This window comes from Bison bison, unplaced genomic scaffold (assembly GCF_000754665.1).
Source record: "Bison bison bison isolate TAMUID 2011002044 unplaced genomic scaffold, Bison_UMD1.0 scf7180017864066, whole genome shotgun sequence".
Classification (NCBI taxonomy): domain Eukaryota; kingdom Metazoa; phylum Chordata; class Mammalia; order Artiodactyla; family Bovidae; genus Bison; species Bison bison.
The window spans coordinates 7839042-7864571 of record NW_011494638.1 but is presented as its reverse complement, the minus strand read 5'-3'; the positions used below and the strand labels follow the sequence as shown (position 1 = coordinate 7864571).

Sequence of the window (25530 nt, the reverse complement as noted above, 5' to 3'; positions counted from 1 at the left end):
GAAGGAATGATGCTAAAGCTGAAACTCCAATACTTTGGCCACCTCATGCGAAGAGTTGACTCATTGGAAAAGACTCTGATGCTGGGAGGGATTGGGGGCAGGGAGGAGAAGGGGACGACAGAAGATGAGATGGCTGGATGGCTTCACCGAGGCGATGGACATGAGTCTGGGTGAACTCCGGGAGTTGGTGATGGACAGGGAGGCCTGGCGTGCTGCAAGTCATGGGGTCGCAAAGAGTCGGACACGACTGAGCGACTGAATTGAACTGAACTGAAGGGTTTTTCTGAGTTTTACTTCCCCAATGAGACATCAACTATTTTTCCTCACCTTTTTGCATCCATTTTATTATATAGTGTAAATCATAATGATCAGTAAAGCCAACATAAAGAATATAAAAATGGCTCTTTGAAGCTCAAGGGCAGTGGCCCAGCGCAGGAAGAGGAAGCTCCTGCAGATGTGTAAATGATTGCCAACCTAACATAAACGCTTGACAGCTCCGCTGCCCAAGTTGCTGGAGAAAGCAGAAAGCTGGCGGGAGCGTTAGTTCCTCCTTCCCGGCCCCGCCCGCCGCCCCTGAGGGTGTGGGCGGGGGGAGGGACTCACAAGACGCCACGCCTCTGCCTGGGCTTCCTCCAGCTGCGGGGTCTGGAGAAGGTCGGGGTGTTGTCACTTCCTTCGGAGTGGCTCTCTGTATCCGGGTCGGCCGCTGTACTTGCCGCTGTGGCTCAGGGGCTGGGCCCGGGTCTCGCTGCCGTCAGAGAGGAGCAGGCTGCGCTCGGCGCTACCTTCTGCGACCTGGCCGTCAGCCCCACGTCGCCGGCCTGGAGGGGCGAAGAAGACGAGGAGGCCAAGGCTTCCTCCGGGGTAAGTGCCCCTCGGGAAGGCTGGGGGCCGGCGGGTCTGAGCTGAGAACAGGCCTCGGGGGCAGACATCCGAAGGGCGCACACCCGGGGCGGTCCGAGAAAGGAAGCCCCGAGCTTTATCCGTTATGGGAGGCGCCCTAGAAACTGCCCGGAGGCGCTTCCCGGATCCCCGCCCCGCTTTGGCCCCCGCCCTTGGCCAGGCTTCTGTTTGCTTTTTGCCACCCTTGCTTCGCCCCTTCTCCCAACCCTTTTCCATTCGTGGTGGTTGTGCTAGGCTGAGAACCTGCCCTCTTCTCTGCCCCCTGCACACTTCCCCGTCTGGGTGCAGTCACTGGGCCCTGTTAGTCCCTTATTTCTCACCAGCCTCGGTCCTGGTACAGAACAAAGGAACTTGGATGTCTAACATGCTCCACACCCTTGGGGAATAGACAAGGAAGCGGCATTTGTAATGGACCTTGATTCGTGAAAAGCTGAGTTCCTGCATGGACACTATCTTTTACTTAAATAGCTAGCACAGGTAGCTTGGGTTTCCTTGGTGCACCTGATGCCATGGATAATCTGCTAGACCAACGCATATTAAATCAGAAATTTATTTGCGTCTATTACGTCGATTTGAAACTTCCCCTTGGTCTGCTGTGCTCTGGCAAGCTCTTTGAGAGCACGGCTTTAGTCATCCAGGTAGTCTTAGCGCCTTCCATATAGTTTAATGAAATGTGTGATTGATTTTTGATGTTGCTTCCCCCCCCCATCTTCACCTTAAAAAAAAAAAAAAGAATCAGGCTGCTTCTCCTAATGCTTAACTACTTAACTTTTAAAATTTAATGTATTCTTTATCTAAAATTGTATAGGAATTTCTACAATTTGTAAATGGATGTTTCCTCAGAATTTTAACTAAAGTTACTGTATCTAGTTATCCTATAGACCATTTTCTTGATGATCTTGCATATCTTCTCCTTAGTTCTTATCATTTTACATTTTCTCCACACACTATTTTTAATTTTCATAATCTCCGTTGCAGCATAATATTTTTAGTTTTAGACAGGAAGTATGACAGGTCTCCTTCTGCAAACATAGGACTTGAACTCAATCATCGTAAGTTAGTGTTACTGGTGTCTTTAGGCATTACAGAACCTTTGAAGCTGCTGCTGCTGCTGATCACTTCAGTCGTGTCCGACTCTGTGCGACCCCAGAGACGGCAGCCCATCAGGCTCCCCCGTCCCTGGGATTCTCCAGGCAAGAACACTGGAGTGGGTTGCCATTTCCTTCTCCAATGCATAAAAGTGAAAAGGGCAAGTGAAGTCGCTCAATCGTGTCCGACTCTTAGCGACCCCATGGACTGCAGCCTACCAGGCTCCTCCGTCCATGGATTTTCCAGGCAAGAGTGCTGGAGTGGAGTGCCATTGCCTTCTCCAAACCTTTGAAGCTAAGTTTAGCCAAATCTAGCTTGACAGGCTTATTCTGTAGAAAGTTGCCAGTAAACTGGGGACAGTGCTGTATTAGAAACAATCTAGGTCTAACCTGGAAACCAGGATGTGGTTATTTGCCTCAAATATAGGCTAAAATGGGGATAATAACCCCATATTTTATATGTGATACAGAATTTTTGGTTGGAACGTATGAGATGAATATACGAACAGTTAGTAAATGGGAACGGAGAAGGCAATGGCAACCCACTCCAGTGTTCTTGCCTGGAAAATCCCAGGGACGGTGGAGCCTGGTGGGCTGCTGTCTCTGGGGTCGCACAGAGTCGGACACGACTGAAGCGACTTAGCAGCAGCAGCAACAGCATTAAATGGGAAAAGCACTGTTTGGAAAATGGTTCTGTTCACTCTTCTGGTGTAATGCTCACAGAAGGAGCAGCAATGGAAAAAGACACCTAAGAAAGGAAGTATATGTATAGCCAGATGAGATAATTCAACCTTGGCTGACTGTGGATCGAAAGATGTCATTTTAAGCTTACACTCTATAAAGCAGAGTGCTAGTATAATGTGATGATAATAATATTCCAAAGTTATACTTTTATATTACATCTAATATTTGTAACTCTAGAAAGTATTATAAGTCAGTTATTAGACTTTAATATTCTTAAAGGTCTCAGAGCTCTCCAGTATGTTCTGCATACTGATAATACAATCAATGTACCTTTTACGGTTGGCGTAATTGTACTGTGCTTTCTCTTCACAATTGTGAGAAACAGCGCTATTGTAATTTTTCTTGAATTTTGTATTAACATTTCTGATAGGGTATCACATTTAATTGAGGTATGTAATTGACAGATAACTTTTTTTTAGTTTTATGTATACAACATCATGATTTTGATATTTGTATACATTGCCAAATACATATGATAAGTCTACTTAACATTCATCACCATATTTAGTTATAAAAATTTTTTTCTTATCATGAGGACTTTAAAGATTTACTGTCTTAGCAACTTTCATATATCTAATACAGTGATACTAACCATGCTGTACCTTTCCAGAACTGCTGCTGCTGCTAAGTCGCTTCAGTCGTGTCCGACTCTGTGCGACCCCATAGACGGCAGCCCACCAGGCTCCCCGTCCCTGGGATTCTCCAGGCAAGAACACTGGAGTGGGTTGCCATTTCCTTCTCCATTCCAGAACTAACTTACAGCTAAAAGTTTATACCTTTCTACGCCTTTCATCCATTTCACCCACTTTCCACCCTCCACCTCTGGCAACTGCCAGTATGTTCGCTGTGTCTATAAGCTTTTTCTGTTTTGTTTTTTTAAGATTACACACACATAAGTGAGATCATAACGTGTTTGTCTTTCTCTTTCTGACTTACTTTACTTATGTTACATAATGCCTTCAAGGTCCACCCATGTTGTGGCAGATGGCAGATTTTTTAAATGATTGAATAATATTCCTGTGTGTGTGTTTATCCATTCATTCACCAGTGAATACTTAGGTTACTTGAATATCTTGGCTATTGTAAACAATGCTGCTGTAAACATGGGGGTACACACATCTTTTCTAATTAGTGTTCTAATTGCCTTCTGATGAATACTCAAAGTGGAATTGCTGGATTGTACCGGAATTCTGGTTTCAATTTTTTGAGGAACTTCCTTCCTGTGTTCCATAGTGGCTGCACCAGTTTGCATTCCCACCAAGGATTTCCTTTTCTCCACACCCTCACTGCTGCTTGTTATTTCTGGTCTTTTTGAGAATAGCCCTTCTAAGCTGTTAGTATCTTTGTGTCATTTCATTCTTAAAAACCTACATGCCTCTGCTCTCAAGGAAACAATGAGAAGCAGGCATGTAGGATCTTTACAGAGGTGGATCGGTGACCTTCCTGAACATACAGGCTGGCCGAAAGTATTTTCTGTGTGCTACCAGTACTACCAGCTTCATAGGAAAATGTGAACATGAACATTTGGAACAAAGTCCTTTCGTTTAAATGGGGATGTGAAAGGCTTGCCTAAGCATGTCCTTTTGCCGAACAAAATTGATTTGAGTGTACATGTTGACTACTAGCACTTATTCCACCATCTGTGTTAAACTACATAATAGTGAAGTTGTCATGTAAAATTTTAAGTTATAATTTGGGCATTTCTAAATATGATCTTAATATTTAATTTTTACTTATATTGTTAGGATGCATGAGGAAATCCCCAGTTTCATCTGGGTTGAATTTACCACCACACCTCACTGAAGTCAGCTATACCGTTTTGAATTTATCTCTATCACCACCACTGATAACTGGCATAAGTAATAATGTGCCGCTGCTACCACAAGTTTGTTGAGAAATCAAGTGATTCCTGTTGCATTTGGTTGTTTTGACAGTTAGCATCTTAAACGATTACTTCCCCGTTCTGATTTATTTATATTGTGAGTCAGCGATATCCTGATTTCCTTCAGAGTTGTAGTGCTTGTATTGCTCCTTTCTTGCTTCCTCTTCTTCCAACTGCTGATAATGTGGTTCTAAGAACAGTCATCTTTCAAGGACTTTGTAACTTTGCCTAGTTTAAACTTTACCTGGTGTATCAATGTTTTTCCCTCTAAAATTTGTGATGAAATGATTAAGAGGGAACCTATTTTTCTCTACCTCTAGGTCCTGTTTAACAAACTTCAGTAATTATTCCCAAACTAAATATCCATGTCCACATGCTGGGGTGTATTAACATCATGTGACTCAATGATATTAAAGTAAAAATTGAATGAATCAGCTTAGTTAGCTGACAGATTCTGGTTCTCTGTGTTTAAAGTAGTATTTTCACGTGATAGACTTACTGAGGTGGTAAAATAGCTAAAAGACATGGTTTATCTTTTAGAATTGCACAAGGTGTGTGTTTTCTCTTACAAACATGGGATATTTTTACCAGCAGAAATGGACAGTATGTTAGTTGCCCCAAATATTTTCACTAGTCTTTATTGAGGTGTAAGACTTAGCAGGAAGCCTATTTATGTAGTTTAATTAGAAAAATAAGCTTGAGGTTGAGCAAAGCAAATGCTTATTATTCAGTGTTACACCTTACAATTAAATATTTATTTTTCAATTTAACTAGTATTTACAGGCTTGTTATGTGCCAGACACTGTGCTAGATGTTGTAAACATAGAGGTAGCAACCTCCAGTCACTGCTTATATTTTTGAAATATTAAATATTTTTGAGTATGTGAAGTATTTGAAAAAATACTGAGAGCGTCCTGTTATTTTTCCAACACCCAGTACAAATGTGAGACTAAATAATGAAACTTCTCTGGTTATTAAATCTAGGATAAAACATTAGTTCACTTTATAGTGAATATCAAAGGTTTAAATAAGTCAAGATTATTGTATTTTAAGTGTGTTTTCCATTCATTTCTCAAAATTGCTTAAGTTTTTCCCAGAGAATTAAAAATGCCTTATTCCTACATATAAATTAACTGACTTTTCCTAGCAAATATGTTGATGAAGAAAAGACAGCATTTGCTTTTTTTTTCTGTTTGCAAGTGGCTCCTAAAAAATGTAAACCTTTTAAAGATTTTTGAAACTCTTAAGCCTAAGTAAGAATTCAAACTGGGAAAAAAGCCTCCCAGTCTTGGCAGAAATAAGAATTTAGTTTATTGTGTGAAATCTAACACTTTAAAAAACTTCTATGTAATTTTGTTATTGTTGTTCTGGAACACAATGGTTTTTTGCTACAGCTTTGTGTATCTTTTGAGTGTTATAATGACACAGCAGATAGGCAACCATTAAACATGACCACTGGTTACACATACATGGTTTTAAAACTCAAATAATTTAGAAGGATTTACTGTGAAAAGCCTCATTCTCCCCATCTCACCTTCTTCTTCCACTGGTGTCAATCACTTTTACCTCTGTTTTAAAACTTCTAGTGATAACTAGTAATACTTTCTGTCTCTTGAGATGTATGTGTTCAGTTCAGTTCAGTCACTCAGTTGTGTCCAACTCTTTGCGACCCCATCGACTGCAGCACACCAGGCTTCCCTGTCCCTCACCAACTCCTGGAGCTTGCTCAAACTCATGTCCATCAAGTCGGTGATGCCATCCAACCGTCTTATCCTCTGTCATCCCCTTCTTCTCCTGCCTTCAGTCTTTCCCAGCATCAGGGTCTTTTCCGATGAGTCAGTTATTCACATCAGGTGGCCGAAGTATTGGAGTTTCAGCTCAAGAATCAATCCTTCCAATGAATAATCAGGACTGATTTCCTTTACAATTGACTGGTTTGATCTCCTTGCAGTCCAAGGGACTTCGCAGGTCTTCTCCAACACCACAGTTCAAAAGCATCAGTTCTTCGGCACTCAGCTTTGTGTATGGTCCATCTCTCACATCCATACACGACTACCAGAAAAACCATTGCTTTGACTGTATGGACCTTTGTTGGCAAAGTAATGTCTCTGCTTTTTAATATGCTATCTAGGTTGGTCATAGCTTTTCTTCTAGGGAGCAAGAGTCTTAATTTCATGGCTGCAGTCACCATCTGCAGTGATTTTGGAGCCCAAGAAAATCAAGTCTGTCACTGTTTCCACTGTTTCCCCGTCTATTTGCCATGAAGTTATGGGACTGGATGCCATGATCTTAGTTTCTTGAATGTTGAGTTTTAAGCTATCATTTTCACTCTCTTCTTTAACTTTCATCAAAAGGCTCTTAGTTCCTCTTCACTTTCTGCCATAAGGGTGGTGTCATCTGCGTATCTGAGGTTATTGATATTTCTCCCTGCAATCTTGATTCTGGCTTGTGCTTCAGCCAGCCAGGGATTTCATATGATGTCCTCTGCATATACGTTAAATAAGCAAGGTGACAATATACAATCTTGACTTACTCCTCTCCCAATTTGGAACCAGTCTGTTGTTCCATGTCCGGTTCTAACTGTTGCTTCTTGACCTGCATACAGATTTCTCAGGAGTTACTTCATTTTTTAAAGTTAAGTTTACTCATCTGTTGACTTACTCTACTGTAAGTAAATCAGATATTCCTTTTATACCTCCTGCCCCTTCAGGTTGCCACAGTTTTTGTTGTACTGCTAACCAGTTGACCTTAATGATTTCTTAAATATATTTAAACCTCTCTTTCATATTCCATCAACCTTGGCAAACTCTAGATCCGTCATTTTATAAACTGAGGATAGTAACACCCATATCCTTCCTTAGAAAAACTGAAACTAAGTTAAAGCATGTGGTTGCGTGAATAGAAATATTCACTAAGATCAGTGTCTGAAAACTCATGCTAAACTACATGAGAAAAGCTTGGTATAGATATGAAACAAATAAAAATATGGCATAATTCATTTACTGAACAGGTGCTGAATAGCCCTCTTTAAGTGGCTCAGAAATCGTGGCATTGGAACTATGGAGAAGTAAATATAAGAGACAGCTCACCACTTGGGCTCTGCTGAATTAAGAGTATAAATGCTAGTTACTAGTGTTCAATTTCCAGAATTAACCTCTCTCCAAAGGACAGAGAATTTGATGATGGGTCTAGAATAGAGAATATATTTAGTTTTATTATTTGTGTCCCTCAGCCCCAAAATTGCTTTTCCATAATTCACAGTACCTAATAAATGGTAAATCATTTCCTGGACACACACATGTATGTATACATGTAGAATAAGTACTTCACTCCACAGCACCCTTATCACAAACGGTAATTTCTAGAATATATATACTCTGACTCTTTTCTAATTCTTGGGGTGGGGGAGGGGAATGGAAAGTAGTAGTTGCAACCCACTAAAGTTATTTCATAACCAGGGTGAAAGTATGAACTCAAATATAAGATTATTGCATCTTTTCAACAGATAATGTGGAAAATAAGCCTATGAATTTTTTTCTTTCTCTCTCTCTTCTTTTTTAACAGGATTTTGGCACTGTCGATTATCAGGAGTTTGTAGTTGACATTGAATCCAGACTGAGGATGGAGGGGGTAGAACTTAAGGAAGAATGGCAAGATGAAGATTTTCCAATGTGAGCAATGTTTTTAAATGAAAACAAATTCAAAACAGAACTTCACTACTTCTTTACTGAGGTGTCACTTACTAAATGAATATTGATTGGACTCCTTAAAGAAACCCAGTGTTGCAAAATGTTCATTAAGGACTAGTAATAGAGTCTTCAGGATTTCTAGAGGAAGATGGTCTTTAGAAGCCTGCAGGAAGCATTAAATTTTATGCTTTTATTTTAAGACAAAAACTTGTTAAGTTAGACAAGGAAAGCTTTCTATATTATCTGGTGAGCGACCGTGACACATTTGTGTGTTTACAGTTCTGTCGGCACTGGTTAGGGTAAGAGAGAGAGCAAAGGCAGACCGTATGTTTAAGGGATCCATGCCATTTTGGTTAGAAGACCATCTCAATGCATAAGAAGATTACTTAGCAGTTGGAATAGGAACAGCTGGTGGAGAGTACTGAGTCATTGCATAGCACAGCATGATAATCATAATATAGAAATGCTGAGCTCAAAAACATACAATCGTCATTTTCATATTCCCTCAATAAGTGACAGTTTAGCTTCATCGTACATTGTATTGTACATCCCATTAAATTCATGCATTTGAAGTATATTGTAAAGTAATGATTTTTTAAATTTGTTTTGTAGGTGTATTTAAGAGCTGTTACATAGGGATTATATACCTACTTTTATGTGTTACTTATATAGATATGTAAATCAATTGAGACAGTTTGAAATTTTTCTTTAACAGTAGTTTGTAAATTACTCAAGCTTAAAGAAACATTGCTTTATTCAGTTTTCTGCATAATTGTTTCTATAAGCTATTTTAATAGATCTTTGAATGTCAAAAGATTTTTTATTTTTTTAATTTCTGGGTTAAAAATTATGTCTGTGTGTTTTAGACCTTTACCAGAAGATGATAGTATTGAAGCAGATATATTAGCTGTAACTGGACCAGAGAGTCAGCCTGGTAAGAACTTGACACTTAGAAAATAGACTTTTATCTGTGGTATTTCTTTCTAACACACTTTGTCAAGATATAAATTATACTCAGTTCTTGTTCCATCATAGGGTGCCAAAGGGTAAGTTGACTGTTTAGGAAAGCATTTTTGGAATGCTTTGGAATACTTTGCAAAAACATACCCTTGGGTTTAGAAATTTTGATCATGAAGGAGAGAGGGAAGATGATTTTTAGTAGTAAATAGTGACTGTAAGTTCTGCTTCTGTTTTTTAAAAAGGCATATCCTTACTGGGATGTGTCAGCTTGCTGTGATACAGAAGCAGTAGTGATCAAAGTCCAAAGTTTGTAAGTAAGGACTTTGGAATTGTTTAATGAATGTTATTTTCTCAAGAATAAAGTGATTAAAGTTCCCTTATTCGATTTATGGATGTAAGCATTTTTTCTAAATATATCTTTGATTTTTCTTTTTAACCATTCCAGGCTCACTAGAAGTTAATGGCAATAAAGTGAGAAAGAAACTAATGGCTCCCGACATTAGCCTAACTCTGGACCCTAGTGATGGCTCTGTGTTGTCAGATGATTTGGATGAAAGTGGGGAGATTGACTTAGATGACTTAGATACGCCATCGGAGGACAGTAATGAATTTGAGTGGGAAGGTAGGTGTTTCATTGATTTTACCTGACCTTTATTAATGATTGTGTTCATATATATGCATAGTGGCATTTTCACTTGACCATGAAACCAACTAAAATCAATGATTAAGGGATTTTATTAAAATAAGATATTATCAGTTCTAAAATTCATGTATAGGTTGTAAAGATACAAAATTTGGCTAACGTTGAATATTATGGCTTTCCAAACTGTTTATAGTAGATTACATGTGGCTTTATTTTGTTTTAATTGCCTAGTGCTATAAAGTTATGTCTTTGCATTTAGCTTCCATATATTGCTTGATAATTACAGCGTGTTCTTTTATTCAGTCAATCAACTGAGAGGGAAAGCACTGAAAAACATATTTTAGGGAATTCTTAAAAGTAGTTAAGAATTTGCAGAGAGGGAGTTCTATAGGGAGGGTTTAGAGGTGTGTTTTTTGAGGTTTTTTTTTTTTTTTTAGTGGGTTCATCTGATAGTGCTGTACTTTGTAAATGACCAGCTTGAACTAATGTGGTCTCCTTGACTCCACTCTTAGATTTGTTACCATTAGCTATTTGGAATTGAAAGGAATTGGCATGTGTTTTGCTTTGCATGCTTCCTTTAGTTAGATAATTGCTGTCTAGTATCTTTGTAGTTGGGAATAATTTATATATATATATATATTTCATCTTTTAAGTGACCTTTGCTTCCAAGCAAAAGTTTAGCACTAGGTATGTTATCCGCAATAAAGAGTAAGATTCTTAATGTACTTTATCTTTTGTTCTTTTTTCTTCCCCATTTTACTGGTTCAATAAGCAATCCAGTAGTAAACAATATTTTATAAAGATACTGAAATAGTTTTCTGCCTATGTGTTTTGTCTCTTCTTTCTTTAATGCTGCTGTAGTCATTTCCTGGAAGGATATTTTCCGTTAACAACTTTGTCTTGGAAACAGACAACTAACATACAGTAGGTTTCCCCTTCCCCCATTTCTTGGTAAGGACTGTGATACTAAAATTTTGAAATTCATTACATCATGAAAAATCAGCTAAAATGCAACCTTAAGGTGTAAATCATACCTGATCACTGGTGCTTGTGCTTTGGCTAATGTCAATTTAAAACAGACTTTTGCATGTACACTTTGGAATATTATCAAATAATTTTCTGCTTTATGAAACTGATCAAATGAGAAGTAACTATTGACTTGTTAACCACTTTCTATCTGGTATTATAATGTTTGGGGAATAATTTATGTGTTCAACAACAAAAAACACTCTCACCCAGTGAGTTGCTTTAGTTAACATAGTGGTAACTATCTGTCAAGAACAGTGTTGTCAACAGAATCTGCAAATTGTAGATATACATTGTACTGCAGTTAGGTCCTCTGAATTAAGCAATACAAAAAAAGTTAAAGAACTATGATTTCCAAAAATAAAATGGCCTTATATCAAGAGTAAGCCTTTTCCTCTATTATGGAAGAAATATTTAAAATTCCACAAACAGGGAACTCTACTCAGTATTATGTAACAACCTAAATGGGAAAAGAATTTGGAAAAAAAATAGATACATGTATATGTATAACTGAATCACTTTGCTGTACATATGAAATTTTCACAACATTGTTACTCAATTATATCCCAATATAAAATAAAAAGTTAAAAAATATTCCACAGAAGTTATAATAAAAAATATTCTCTGAACAGTCTAATTAGATAGTAAAGTGGTTAACATGTAATTTGATTTTTATTGTGTAAGTAACAGTCTATGAATCAAAAATCTTTTATTTTGACAGATGATCTTCCAAAACCCAAGACTACTGAAGTTATTAGGAAAGGCTCAATTACTGAATATACAGCAGCAGAGGAAAAGGAAGATGGACGACGCTGGCGCATGTTCAGAATTGGAGAACAGGACCACAGGGTTGATATGAAAGCAATTGAACCCTATAAGAAAGTTATCAGCCATGGAGGTAAGAGTTACCAAAGATTTTTCAGATTTTTTAATACGCTATCAGAATCTGAATGCTTAGAGAATCTTTCCTTTGAGATATTAACATAATTTTGAAAGTATAATAAACATTGTGTCCTTTTAGAAATGTAACAGGCTTGAAGTAAAAGAATAAAACATTTAAAAATTGTTAATATACACATACAATAAGTTCCAAAAGTATAAGAGTATACAATGAAAACTATCTCCCTCCACCCTTATCCCTAAACACCCTTAAACTGGGACTTAACACTCTCCTCTTTTTATCCATTTATACCCCAATACTTTGGCCATCTGATACGAAGAGCTGACTCATTTGAAAAGACCCTGATGCTGGGAAAGATTGAGGGCAGGAGGAGAAGGGGACGACAGAGGATGAGATGGTTGGATGGCATCACCGACTTGATAGACATGGGTTTGGGTGGACTCCGGGAGTTGTTGATGGACAGGGAGGCCTGGCGTGCTGCGATTCATGGGGTCGCAAAGAGTCAGACACGACTGAGCGACTGAACTGAATTGAATTTATATGCAGTAAAATACTCTAATCCTTTGTTTTCTTTTTGCAGTCTTTGCAAATTCCTTTTTTAATTTTCCATATTCATTGAGAGAAAACTGACATGTAACATTGTATATAAGTTTAAGGATTCATTAAGAGAAAACTGACATGTAACATTGTATATAAGTTTAAGGTATAATATATGTTGATTTGATGCATTCTGTATTGGGAATGATTGCCACCATAGCATTTGTTAACACTTGCATCACATCACATAATTACCAATTCTTATTTGTGGTCGGAACATTTAGGTCTAGACTACCCTTTTAGCAACTTTTAAGTACATAATAGATATTGTTAACTGTGTTAACTGTTGTCACCATGTAGTACATTACTCCCCAGAAATTACTCATCTTCTGACTGGAAGTTTGTACTTTGACTGTTATTTCCCCTTTTATCCCATCTCTGGTAATCACCGTTCTAATCTCTGTTCCTGAGAGTTTAGATATTTTAGATACAAATGATACAGAGTATTTATCTTTCTTGTTTCATTAGAAATGCTCTAATCTTAAGTGCATAATTCACTGAGTTTTGACAAATGCCTATATAACCATATATACTCATATAATCTACACCATCTAGACAGACAGAACATTTTCATTGCCCCAGAAAATTCTCTGGTACTCCCTCTCAATGAATACCCTCTCTGCAGTAACCACTATTGTAATGCCTACCCCATGGTTAGTTTTGCCTGTTACGAAATTTCCTGTATCTGGAATCACAGTTTACACTCGTCTGCTTTCACTCAGCGTAATGATTTTGACATTTATCCTTGCTGTTGCATGTATCTGCAGTTCATTCCTTGTTACTGCTGATTTGTTTATCCATCTCTATTTTGATGGGCCATGTGAGATTTTTCCAGTCTGAGCTATTATGATTAAAACTGCCGTGAGCGTTGTTGTACAAGTCTTTGTGTTTATAAATACAACCTGGCCCTTTAAAATATGATTCTTAATTTACCTTAAAACTGTGAACAAATCACTTAGCCTTACCACAAAGTAGAGAATTCATTCTGCATTTTTATGGAACACCTACTTTGTGTATTTCTGGAATATACAAATATAAGGCTTGGTTCCTTAAGAAATTTACAAGTCAAATAGGAAAAGCTGTGAAGTACAGCTATAATTTCTATCATTCTGACTGTCCTGTATGTAGAAGTTTGCATAGTCACTCTTTAAATAGCACCAGAATGTTGCTCTGTAGATCCTGTCATATAACCTGAATTCCTCCTAATGCAGGACAAGGTGCCACACAGGTCAAGCAGATTGGTTTTTTCACATAGTCATTTCTGCTTAATTTACTCTCTGCCAAATGCTTTCTCCTGCTTATTTCTATGGTCTTCATTCATTTGAAAACAAATCACTTGAATGTTTGCAGTTGCATTATTCTGCCTAATTTAGTCTTACGCAGTGAAGAAAACAGGATAATATGGATCAGGAAGTCCACAGATAATGTATTAATTCAGCTCCATTCATTGGAAGCAAGTTGTGAGACCTGCCTCATGGTTTAAACCTAATATTTTTGAGACATAGCACTTTATTTAAGAGAAAATAGTAATTAGGGCCATTTTGTCCTACTGAGTTACTGCAATGTGTTTCGTGACTAAGGGGTTAAGAAAGGTTGTGAAGATTCTAATGAAGTGTTCAACCTGTTCAGTGCATGTTTGTAAACAACAGGAATGAAAGTTAAAGCAGAAATACTTGTTGCTGGTTACAGCTTAATATCTATTATAATTAAAAAATTTACATTTTAGAGATTATAATTAAAACATGTTTTAGTGCTGTTTTTCTTCATTTAGTCTTATATCAGAGATATAATCTTTTCTTACTTTGTAAGACCCTAAAAGCTACAAAATGCTAGACATCACTGAATGTGAAACTATTTTTACATGTACTATTTACATGTAAAAAAAAGTTGCATAAGAATGTTTTATTGCAGATGTTGTATATTCTTGGATTATATCATTCTGTCTACTTGATAAAATAGGGCTAGCTTTTTGAGTATGCTAATTTAAGTGGGTTTCTGGTTTATATGGCCACCATTTCCTCATCAAATTTTATTGTTTTTGAGAAGAGAGGATTTATTTATTTATTTTTTTAATTTTATTTTATTTTTAAACTTTACAATATTGTATTGGTTTTGCCAAATATCGAAATGAATCCGCCACAGGTATACATGTGTTCCCCATCCTGAACCCTCCTCCCTCCTCCCTCCCCATACCCTCCCTCTGGGTCGTCCCAGTGCACTAGCCCCAAGCATCCAGTATTGTGCATCAAACCTGGACTGGTGACTCGTTTCATACATGATATTATATATGTTTCAATGCCATTCTCCCAAATCTTCCCACCCTCTCCCAAGAGAGGATTTAAAGATCTTTGTAAGACTACAAGGTCAGACCAATGACAGCAAAAAATATACTTTTTGATTCAGAAGTGTGTGGAACATAAACCACTATAATTTATCAACTATAAATGATATCCCCTGAAAAGTCTTCATAGTGTAATCATACTGGTTTCTTTTTCAGGGTATTATGGAGATGGATTAAATGCCATTGTTGTGTTTGCTGTCTGTTTTATGCCTGAAAGTGGTCAACCTAACTATAGATACCTGATGGACAATCTCTTTAAGTAAGTAGATCATCACAATATTTGGAAAGAACTGAGTAAGTCAGATCTCTAAGAAAGTGCACTTTATTTAGCTAGGTAAAAATTGTAAATATCCTGGTTCTGGTTCCTTAAGTCTGTTATTTGGCATTCTGAAACTATTCCAACTCAACAGAAGAACTGTCATTCTAAAACTGGAAGGGATATTACAGATTATTTGTTCCAACTTCTTTATTTTACATTTGAGGACACATTAAGTGCTTTATTGTGGGAAATTTCAAACATATACAAAGGTAGAGAGAAGTATATATTAAATCTTTGTCTAACTCTCACCCACTTCCACAATTATCAGTTTATACATTATTCCCATAAATACTTCCCTCATGATATAATTTTGAAGCAAATCCCTGCAAAGTATTTATCATCTATAAACATTTCAATGTGTATTTCTAAAAGAAAGAAGTTTTTTTTTTTTTCTTTAAAAGGCAATAATACTAATAGTTTTGAATTTTTGCTTTCAGTGAAGGAGAGGGAAGGGAATTGTGTTATTTGGATAAACCTGGTTTGGTTCTGCATAGCAGTGTTTAAGACTTTATTTTTATAGGTATGTTATTGGCACTTTGGAGCTGTTAGTAGCAGAAAACTACATGATAGTTTATTTAAATGGTGCAACAACTCGAAGAAAAATGCCCAGTCTGGGATGGCTCAGGAAATGCTATCAACAAATTGATAGAAGGTATTGTAAATACAAGTTAAAAGCTAGTCTGAATAAATTTTATAATGTCCTTATTAGTTTAAAATTTATTTTCTGTTACCACTTACAGGTACCATGTATCTACTTCATAAATTACATTTACTAATTTCATAGCAAGTTTCTGTTTTCAGACTTATAAAATTGCTCTTTATTTCTCTTTTGTACCACATCAGACATTTTCCTATAGTTTATATTTTGAGAAAGGATGGGGAATTCAGTACATTTCCTATTTTATTACATTCTGGGTTTTGCTTCATTTATAGTGCTTAGTTGAAGAAGGAAATGGCAAACCACTCCAGTTTCTTGCCTGGAAAAGTCCATGGACAGAGGAGCCTGGTGGGCTACAGTCCATGGGGTCGCAAAGAATCGACCACGACTGAGCACATAGTGCTTACTGTATTTCGTTATTTATGATGCTTATTTATCTGTAATCTTTCTTTGGAGTGAGCTCTAGAATTGTATTCTTCTGAGAGTCGTGCATGCTGATAGAAGGAATTTTGATTCTCTCTTTGGTTTGATTTGACCACAGCTAATTCAGAGTAGTTTAATCAACTCAGGTCTATGAATAGGTTTCTCTTCATACATGAACATGACATTGGCTGGTTCATGTAATTTTTTAATGTTTAATGATTATGATAAGTGTAAACTATAACAATAAAACAGCAGTTTTTATTTCATCATTTTAAGTTTTCTGGGATAATGCATTTAACTTTCAATCAGAATTTTAGACTTGGTGTTGGCGGTGGTGGTTTAGTCACTAAGTCGTGTCAGACTCTTGCGACCCCATGGGCTGTAGCCCACCAGGCTCCTCTGTCCATGAGATTCTCCAGGCAAGAATACTGGAGTGGGTTGCCATTTCCTTCTCCATTTAGACTCCATAAGAATACATTAGATCTGATTCATGTTGCCTGTTCCCTAGGTGATTTCCCCTCTCATCTTTCTGCCTGCCCAGTGCCTTTCATGTTGTTGAAGAAATCAGTAACAGTTTCCCCTCCATTCCTGAGAAATGAAAAGAGCTTACTTTTATATTCATCATTGACCTCTACCCCTGACTGACAGAGTCCTGAAGACAAGTTGTATACTAGGAGACGTTTAATAACAGGCTACACTGTGAAAATAAATATGAATGAAGTAGAATTAATTTCATGGCAGTGGGAAGGGCCATTTCAATTTAGGAGTGCTTTTTGTTTTATCTTTTGTTGTCTTTAGTAATATATCTAAATGACAGCTCTTGAATGAGAGTTTTTTTGGTGTTTTTTTTTTTCAGTTTTTTGTATAGACTTGCACAAACTTATTGATGACTTAGCTTTTCTTCTAGCATTAGAATTTGTAGAGTTTTTTCCAAACTTTTTTTTTTTTTTTTAACTCCAGGTTACGGAAAAACCTAAAATCTCTAATCATTGTACATCCCTCTTGGTTTATAAGAACACTTCTGGCTGTTACAAGACCATTTATTAGGTAATTTTCTGAGAGCCATTAACTCAAAAAAAAAAAAAAAAAATCTACAAACTCTTTGTATGAATGTTTTGTCAATTCTGTTGGTCAAAAATATTAAGGTATTTATCTTTATTTTTTTTCTATAGCTCAAAATTCAGCCAAAAAATTAGATACGTCTTTAATTTGGCAGAACTAGCAGAGCTTGTCCCCATGGAATATGTTGGAATACCAGAATGCATAAAACAGTATGTTGTGTTTTATTTATTTCATTGTATTTGGATCTTTATATTTTGATATACAAGAGGTAAATATTTCGGCACCTATTCTTTCTCCCTTCATATATTATAAATATTTTGTAACTGCTCTTTTTTTTATAATGAAGAAAAGGGGGAAGAAGACATTTTTTAACACCTTCCTTTTAAGTCACCATTTTCTTTGGGGTATCAGTTGAAGTAGGAGAAATTGTTTCTGGTTTGGTTCATTTATAATTTTAAAGACTAGTGACAGTCTAAGAGATGATTCTTGATTGGTCAGTACTAAAGCACATTCTCCACACCTGAACATGCTGCTCTTTAAATTTAAGTAAGCTCATTATGGCATCAAATAATCATATTACTAGGGAAATAAAATATATTTATATCAGCCTAACCTTGATACTTTTCAGTGGCTGTAATTTGTTCTGTTTACCAAATTTACTTATGTAACTTCTAGAAGGACTTAGCAGAAGGCTGTTAACATAAATACTTGAGTATCACAGTGCTATAATGTAGAAAAATGTTTCTTTGTTCTAATAATCTGAGGTTTTAGTTTGTTGAATATATCAACACCACGTTTCTTACGTCAGTTCTGACTTTCTATATAGTGTATTAAGTATTTTTGCGTTTGCCTACAAACTTGAATTTGTTGTTAGAGCCTTTTTTTTTTAATTTTTGTTCATCTTCATAACATGTATATTTACTAAAATAACTCTTCCCCACCAAGGTATGAAGAAGAAAAGTTAAAAAAGAAAAAGAAAAGGTATATGCACACCTTGACTGGGTTGCATCTAGACTAGTCCATTTGCATTGCACAGACTAACTCTTCCTTATCGGTTGGTTAGCTTGTAGACAAAGATAACAGCATGTGTAAATATAAATATACCCCAGGACCCATATATGCAGTGAATCCAAAGTTCGTGCTGCTGAGTGTGGCTTGGATTCTCTCTACATAGAAAATAAAGGCCAGTTAGAAAATAAAGCCCACTTAATAATGCCAGTTAGTAAATAAAGACCACGTCTCCTTCCTCCTTTTGGTATAAATAACAGATGGTAAATTCCTAAGAATGCTCTTTGAAATATCAATTACTTATAATACCTTACCAATTTGTGCTTTTGAAATATTTATGTTCTTTTTTAATATATCAGATTTCCCCCCTGGGGTTGATAATTATATTTACAATGCAGATATTCTTTGGCTAACCAACATTGATTTCCTTGTATGCTTAAACAATGGCCTGCTAACTAGTCAAATTCTCCATGTGATAAAATACCTAAAAGTTCAATGTACCATTTGATAGTTAAACACTCTGCTTTCCATCTTTAATTTAATTTTGAATACTTCCGCTTTGAGCATAACAGACTGTCATCTGTTAATATGTTAGCATAGAAGATGAAAGGCAAGGGTATAAATTAGTACTATTTTATATAGTAATTTAGAAAAGTACAGGATTTAGATCTGACTTGTTAATGGATTTTTAAAATATTGACAATTAAATCAGCAAAACAGATTCATACAATCTTTCATAAAAGTTAAGGCGTGAGATTTATTTATTATTTGGACCACTGTGAGGAATTAAAGCTGAAATATTCTTAACTTCACATTTAACTTCTAACACATTTTGGTTCTGTTGATGAGCAAGAATTCAGTTGACCACGTGATCAAATCATAGCTTTACATTTCTATATGACACTTTACAGCTAAACATTTTTAGATAGAGATAAGAACAATGATTTTAGATCTTGCTCATTTCTCACTCCTCTCAGGGCATTGGTGTGCACTTGCCAGACAACTGGCTGAAATATAGTCTGTAATTATAGAATATTTTGAAGGCAGCTGCTTCATAGATTTCAAGATGATTGCCTTTGTGGATGAAATCTGCTGTGTTGTATCTTTTTACAAAATTCTTAATTAAGTAACTTAGGCACCAGAAAAAAAGTGGAATTGTACTTTTTATTTAAATGTATTGTTTGAAACTTACAAATACTCTTTTTATCTTGACTTTTTTTTAACTTTTGTTTTATTTAACCTTAAATAGAATCATTACATATATCTTTCAGGCACTTCTTAGTTTTTGTACAAAGTTTCTTTAGCCTTGAAAAATAATCCTTGTCAGCTTGAAAATGGCAACATTCAAGTTTAAAAATAGAAGGGCATGTTTTTAATATCAAATTAACAGAAGCTACCTGTGGGGAACTTACTCAAGGTAAAATCTCTATAATGAGTACTGGTGATAGGAAGATTCAGAGCTAAGTGTGCTTAAATATAGCAGTTTTAGATGTTGGTTTCAAACAACTCAGTGTAAGTGTAGCCACATAGATGTTGACTGTTAAAATGTTTGAACAGAGTTTTAAAATAAAGCAATTATGAAATTAGTTCATAGTGATATTTCAGATGTTGAAAAGATTGATGTATATATTGCATGCCTTATCAAGAATATGTACCTTTCAAATTTTTGATACCAATATAACTAATATTTTTAAATGTTGTTAATCTGGCTTTACCACAGGCCAAGGCTTTGGTCATAGTAATAGAAACAAGTGTGGAAAGTATCTTCATATATCATACCAAGATGTTTTAAACTCCATCAGTGATTCAAAGTACTACAAATAAAAATATACAAATATAATAGTTATAAATTGTTGTACATTATCTGTGAAGGGTTGTCTGTAAGTTTCTTGTGGTTAATTACATAATTCTCCTAATTTTTAATCTACATCTAGATATTTCTGATTATTAAATTCTGTGACTTCTTACTATCAAGATAAATGAAAAGCATTCAAATTCTTAGTGTACCAGTAAAATTCTGGAGAATAATTATGGCATCCATAAATATGTACTTTAATCACTGAACTTAAAAATACAAATTGATCAGTTGGTGGCAGTTGTGGCATTTAAATATATCAGTTAACAAAATAGTTTTTGACAAGTTATTTTTCCTGCCACTCAGATCACTTAGCTCCCTGCCCCAGCCATGTTACAGTTCAACATCTTAATATGCCTGTTGTAATTTGAACTTCTAATAAAATTTATGTGCATTTGTATATGAAGTATCTTATACTTCTTAGGAAAAAAACAGCAGCAGCAGTCACATTCTTGCCAGTGTCCTCTTGCCTTTAAAAGTTATCTTTTCCTGGTTGGGAGAATGTTTGGTAACCTTTTTACTATGTCTGCTTCTTTGCAAAGCTTTGTTTTTAACAGAATAATAATCTATGGTAAAATTTGTCATTATTTTTAAAAAGAAAATTGATCATTTGCTGATAACTTATTATCTGTATTATTTTTCATTAAACAGAGTTGATCAAGAGCTTAATGGAAAACAAGATGAACCGAAAAATGAACAGTAAGTTTGGCATCTAGTCCAAACACAACTGAAGAATGTGCTGATGAAGCAGTGCTTTTTTGCATTTATAATGCATTTATTGGTCCTGATTTTTATGTAACCTGTTACAGAATTGACTTGACTTTTTCTTAATGGACTTTTGTATAAGGGACTGTTCACTGCTGTATTGGTTTGCAGATCTCTTGAATTTAGTTCTTTACTAGCTAATTATATTGTAATCATTTTATACTTTATATTGCTAAATAGCAGAGAACCACACTTTATATAAAGCAATTTTTGCATTTGTTTGTTAAATGATGCATTTTCTTCAGTAAAATATTTATATGCCTAAATGGAAAAAGGAAAGAGATAATATATATTTTTATGTTTTTGAGCAATATTTTTTAATGTATACCTTTCTTGTGGACAAATATGCAGGTAAATAAGACCATGATTTTTTTAAAGTGCATGTTAGAAGTTTTGTTTTTGTAAATGGTTAAATATACTTCCTGGGTCACTTCGAAAATATGCTTATAAGGTGAGGGACAGTTAAACTGGTTTTCATGAATATTCAAAGGTCGTGTACATAATCTAAGTAGATTAGTACCATTCTGAACATTTTTCTCACTTAACATTTATTGTTTCTTAATTCAGACACAAATACAAGTATATTGCACACTTTTTTTTTAAAGACAAATCAAAAAGCCATTTCTAGAATTAGAGAATTTAAAGAGGTTAAGAATTGGAGTTTGTGTGTATATATGTATATTTTGGACATTTTATCTTCTGGCCAAAAGTCAAAACTTCATAAAAATGTTAGGTTTGTTCACTAATGTGAAATAAGCTGTGTGTCCAGGATATCACTCTTAGGAATTTGTGTGAGTGCAGTGTAATAGTTAGAGAATGTGATGAGTTACTCGCTGTCACGTCTTCTCTTTAGAAAACAGGGCTGCTTTTTTAACTGCGTTCAATGTGGGCACTTTACCAAAACACTTTCCTATCAGGTGTTCGACCTAGTTAGGTGTGGTGTGTTTTCACATTTTCTGTTAAATTGTGTTGACAGTACTGTAAACTAAGTTATTTTGTAAGTCTTAGAGCATCATCATACTGTGGTGTTGCGGATGACTCATTTGGTATAAGCATATAAAGTCCTTGTTTAATTTGGTAAGTACCTTGACTCTACATTGAAATTGTACTTATGCCCCCAGGTAGAACTTAATTACACACAAAATCATCCAGAAGCAACAGATTGGTCTAATATATTTGTGGGACTCATATATTTGGTGAACTCAGTACTTGTCTAATTTAAGGGTCATACCATACTCCAGACCTTCACATAAGGTAATTTATATGAAAAGAGTAGTGAAATTGAGAAGAATGAGAGCTAAATCTTCAAACTGTATTCTATCCTAGATTGGCTTTTATCATTACTGTTTTCAGTATAAACTTTTCTATTACAGAAGAGAATTTCCTTTACTCTTTGTCCTCTCCACTCATAAACTTGACATGCTAACCCAAGTCCTATTTTGAGAGAGGCTGGAGGATTCCCAGGATGAGACTCTTCCCTCAGCAGCCCTCTGACTTGACTTGGATCCAGCAGTTGTAGGCAGATCCTGAACTATCGTCATTACAGTGACTAAAACCAAAACCATATTGCTTGCTCAGATCTTAGAAATACTTTGTGTTGCAAATGCAAACTAACAATTTAGGCACAATAAATTCCTTCTGAATTTATTACATGAGAATTATGAATAAAGGATCATACTGAATTTATTTGTGATTAGAGTGTATATTTGTAGAGTGCTTTAAGTGATTTTTTTTCATCTGAAAAGTAGTTTCAAACTGGGCTGAGCTTTTTAATAAGTGACTTTTCTCCCCACTTAGTACCCAGTTCTTCAGTTTCAACCTGTTACTGTTTATTGACTTTTGCTTTCACAAGCATTGTTCCTGACTATAGATACAACTTGTTGCAAAAGTGGTGCATATTCCTACTCTTTTTTTTTTGAAGGAGAGGTAGCCTATATTCTATTAGAACATTAAAATTCAGAGGGAATGTGATATAAGCAAAGGGGTGTGCTATCAATCACTACATTTAAAAGAATACCTGTTCTAACCTATACCTTAATGGAATCTGGTCCAGGGACATGCCCCATAATGTTTCATAACTATGAGACTGAAGATCATAAAACGTAGGCTAGAGGAAAAGTATTTATTAAATTGTTATTTATAAATAGTAATGTGACTATGTGACATTTTCCCTGTATCATTTAATTTTAATTTTCCATTACTGATTAAGATAAATAGATAGAATTGTGTTTTATCTTTCTGCTGGGATCATGGATTTAACTTAATTTGATGCTTCTGTCACTATTTTTTGTTGTGTTTGAGTTTGGAGTGTCTCTTTTTTTAGTCAGAAGTTTCTCATAAAGTAATTTGTGTTTCTTCTTGGACATATTCCTTATTAGCACCAAGGGTAATCAATATATTGATCCCACAATTTAAGCTTAATAGTCTTTTTAACTGGGGGTGGGGGGATATGTAAAGAAATATAATTCTAAGTAGGGCCTAGGGATAAAGTTAGTTGTTATCTAAGATGCCACTGAATGTGTCCTTGTTAAGGGAAGTACTATATATGGCAGCTGTTGGTACCATTTTTTGTATCAAGCAGGAATTTACAGAATATTGCAGGCTACATACAGAATACATGAATGAGACTGGAGTGAAGTGTGCAAAGGCTGGTAATACCTCCAATGAGAATGCATATTTCCTTCTGCTTTCTTTCTTTGTCTCTTCATACAAAAGCAAGTTTAAATAGGGAATGTTGGCAATTACAATGCTCAGGTTAAAATGTAGGGTTATGGGATAGGTTACTTTTGACATTTCATGGCTGGTAAACATTTAATGTATTGTTCCAAAATGGACATCGTTATTTAGTAACTATACTGAATATTGAAATTTGCTGATTGACAGGTTTATATAGGTAGCTAGACTGTCTTTCAGCTGCAATTCCAGAACTTAAAAAGGTAAGGAATCTGCTTTTTTGATAGAGCCTTCTTGTAAATGACTCTGTTACTCTGGCTGTTGTCATGGGAGTGCTCAGGGAATTTGAAAGTGTTTGAATTAATACAGAAGTGGCTTTTTAGATTTCTTCAGTTGACAGGTAAATTAGCATTAGGATTATCAAGTAGAACAGTCCAGTTTCCTAATGAGATTGGAAAGGTTGTATAGAAGGTGACAGTAGTTTCATCCTTTGCCCCATGTTATATGTGGAGAATTGCTAACATTGCTTAATCAGGAGGAGGAGGAGATGGACTGAAAATAGATAGATATGGCTACCCCATTCTGTTTTTACATGCCTTATGTTTTTTCTTATCCTGTATAGACATTTGAGAAATGGATCACAGATCGCAGAAGGGTGGGATATCTAGAAGAACTAACGCACTTAAAAGTTAGACCAAGTACTCTGTTGGGAATAGGGATTGTGGAATTTGAGTTGCTGGCAGAAAGTTAAGGACTTAGACTTGCATGCTTGCATGAGAAGGTCAGCTGGGTAAGAGAAGTGGGAGATTATTAGTGTTGTAATAGTAAAGAAGAATTACGTGGGGAAGCCTTTCACCCTTCTCTTCCTACCCCAAGATTCTGAATAAATTAGACCCAGATCAGTGATGAGTCCTAGTAATGTAACTTTCCTTTGAAGTTGTAAATGGTAATTGAAACTAATGTGTTGACCGGCAAGGAGTGACACTAAAATTTGAAGAGAACTGTTACTTTGCTGCAGCTATATATGGTAAATCTACCTAATTTCTTATGTTTTGAGAACTACTTTAAAAATGCTATGGAAAGTCTACATAAAGCACTTAATACATCATACAACAGAAGAAAATCAAAGGTTTAGTGCTTTCATGTTACTAAAGAATTATTTCTTTCAGATAGCTAGTTCTGTTTTATAAGACATTCTGCAAGAGGTTAAAACATTTGCATTTTGAAATTTTGATACATTTTCACATTCAATTTAGCTAGGGAGGAACTTGGAAAGTAATGTTAATTAGCTACTCCACTGCACTTTTTGTATTTGAATTTTCTAAAGTTATGCCCCTTAAACAGTTCTATTTACGTAAACTAGCTAGTAAATATTTGTGATGTTCAGGGCACTGACTTGCACAGACTTTGGGGCACATGGAACACAATTCAGAATTCGTTAGACACTAACGCACTTTGATAAGTGTATTCCAAGAATTCAAACATTTTTCTTACTCTTAAGTTCACATGCTGTCATTTAGACACAGTTAACGTACTGTGATCATGTTACCACTATTCACGTAACGTTGTGTAGCCCAGTGCTCTCCTTTTACAGTGAGAGAGATTCACTTCCAAAAACTGTGTGTGCAAGCTGTTGATGTGGTTGGTCCCTGTAAGAAATACTAGGGTTGGTCTTGATTTATTGATACTAAGATGTAATATTTTCTTTGACTTGTTAGGAATACAATAACTTGTGTCCTGATTTGTTGCACACCATATTTTTGCAACATTAATGAATTTAAATAAATTAATTGTAAAGTTTGTTTTTGACTCATTTTATCACATTTTTCTGTGTCCCATTTCACTACAGAATTTTTACAAAGTTTATCTTGCAAGCTTTTCAAATAGTTTTAGACCTTTACTCTCGTTTCTGTACTTTGGGTGCTGCTTCCTATTCAGAGGGGTAAAGAATTCATCCTGCTTTAATTTTAAACATTATCTTAAGGATAATCAC

At 35.7% G+C, this 25530-nt stretch overlaps 1 protein-coding gene across 1 annotated transcript; it reads left to right on the top strand.

The window, feature by feature from the left end:
• Positions 1-636: 636 nt before the first annotated feature.
• Positions 637-25338, top strand: BNIP2 (BCL2/adenovirus E1B 19kDa interacting protein 2; the record flags this gene model as incomplete). Its single annotated transcript, XM_010836844.1, has 11 exons — positions 637-864; positions 8182-8288; positions 9173-9240; positions 9712-9888; positions 11657-11833; positions 14931-15033; positions 15614-15745; positions 17135-17221; positions 17347-17445; positions 18182-18217; positions 20751-25338. Coding segments are annotated over 11 exons (1266 nt in total), but the record flags the coding sequence as incomplete, so codon positions are not given.
• Positions 25339-25530: the final 192 nt, after the last annotated feature.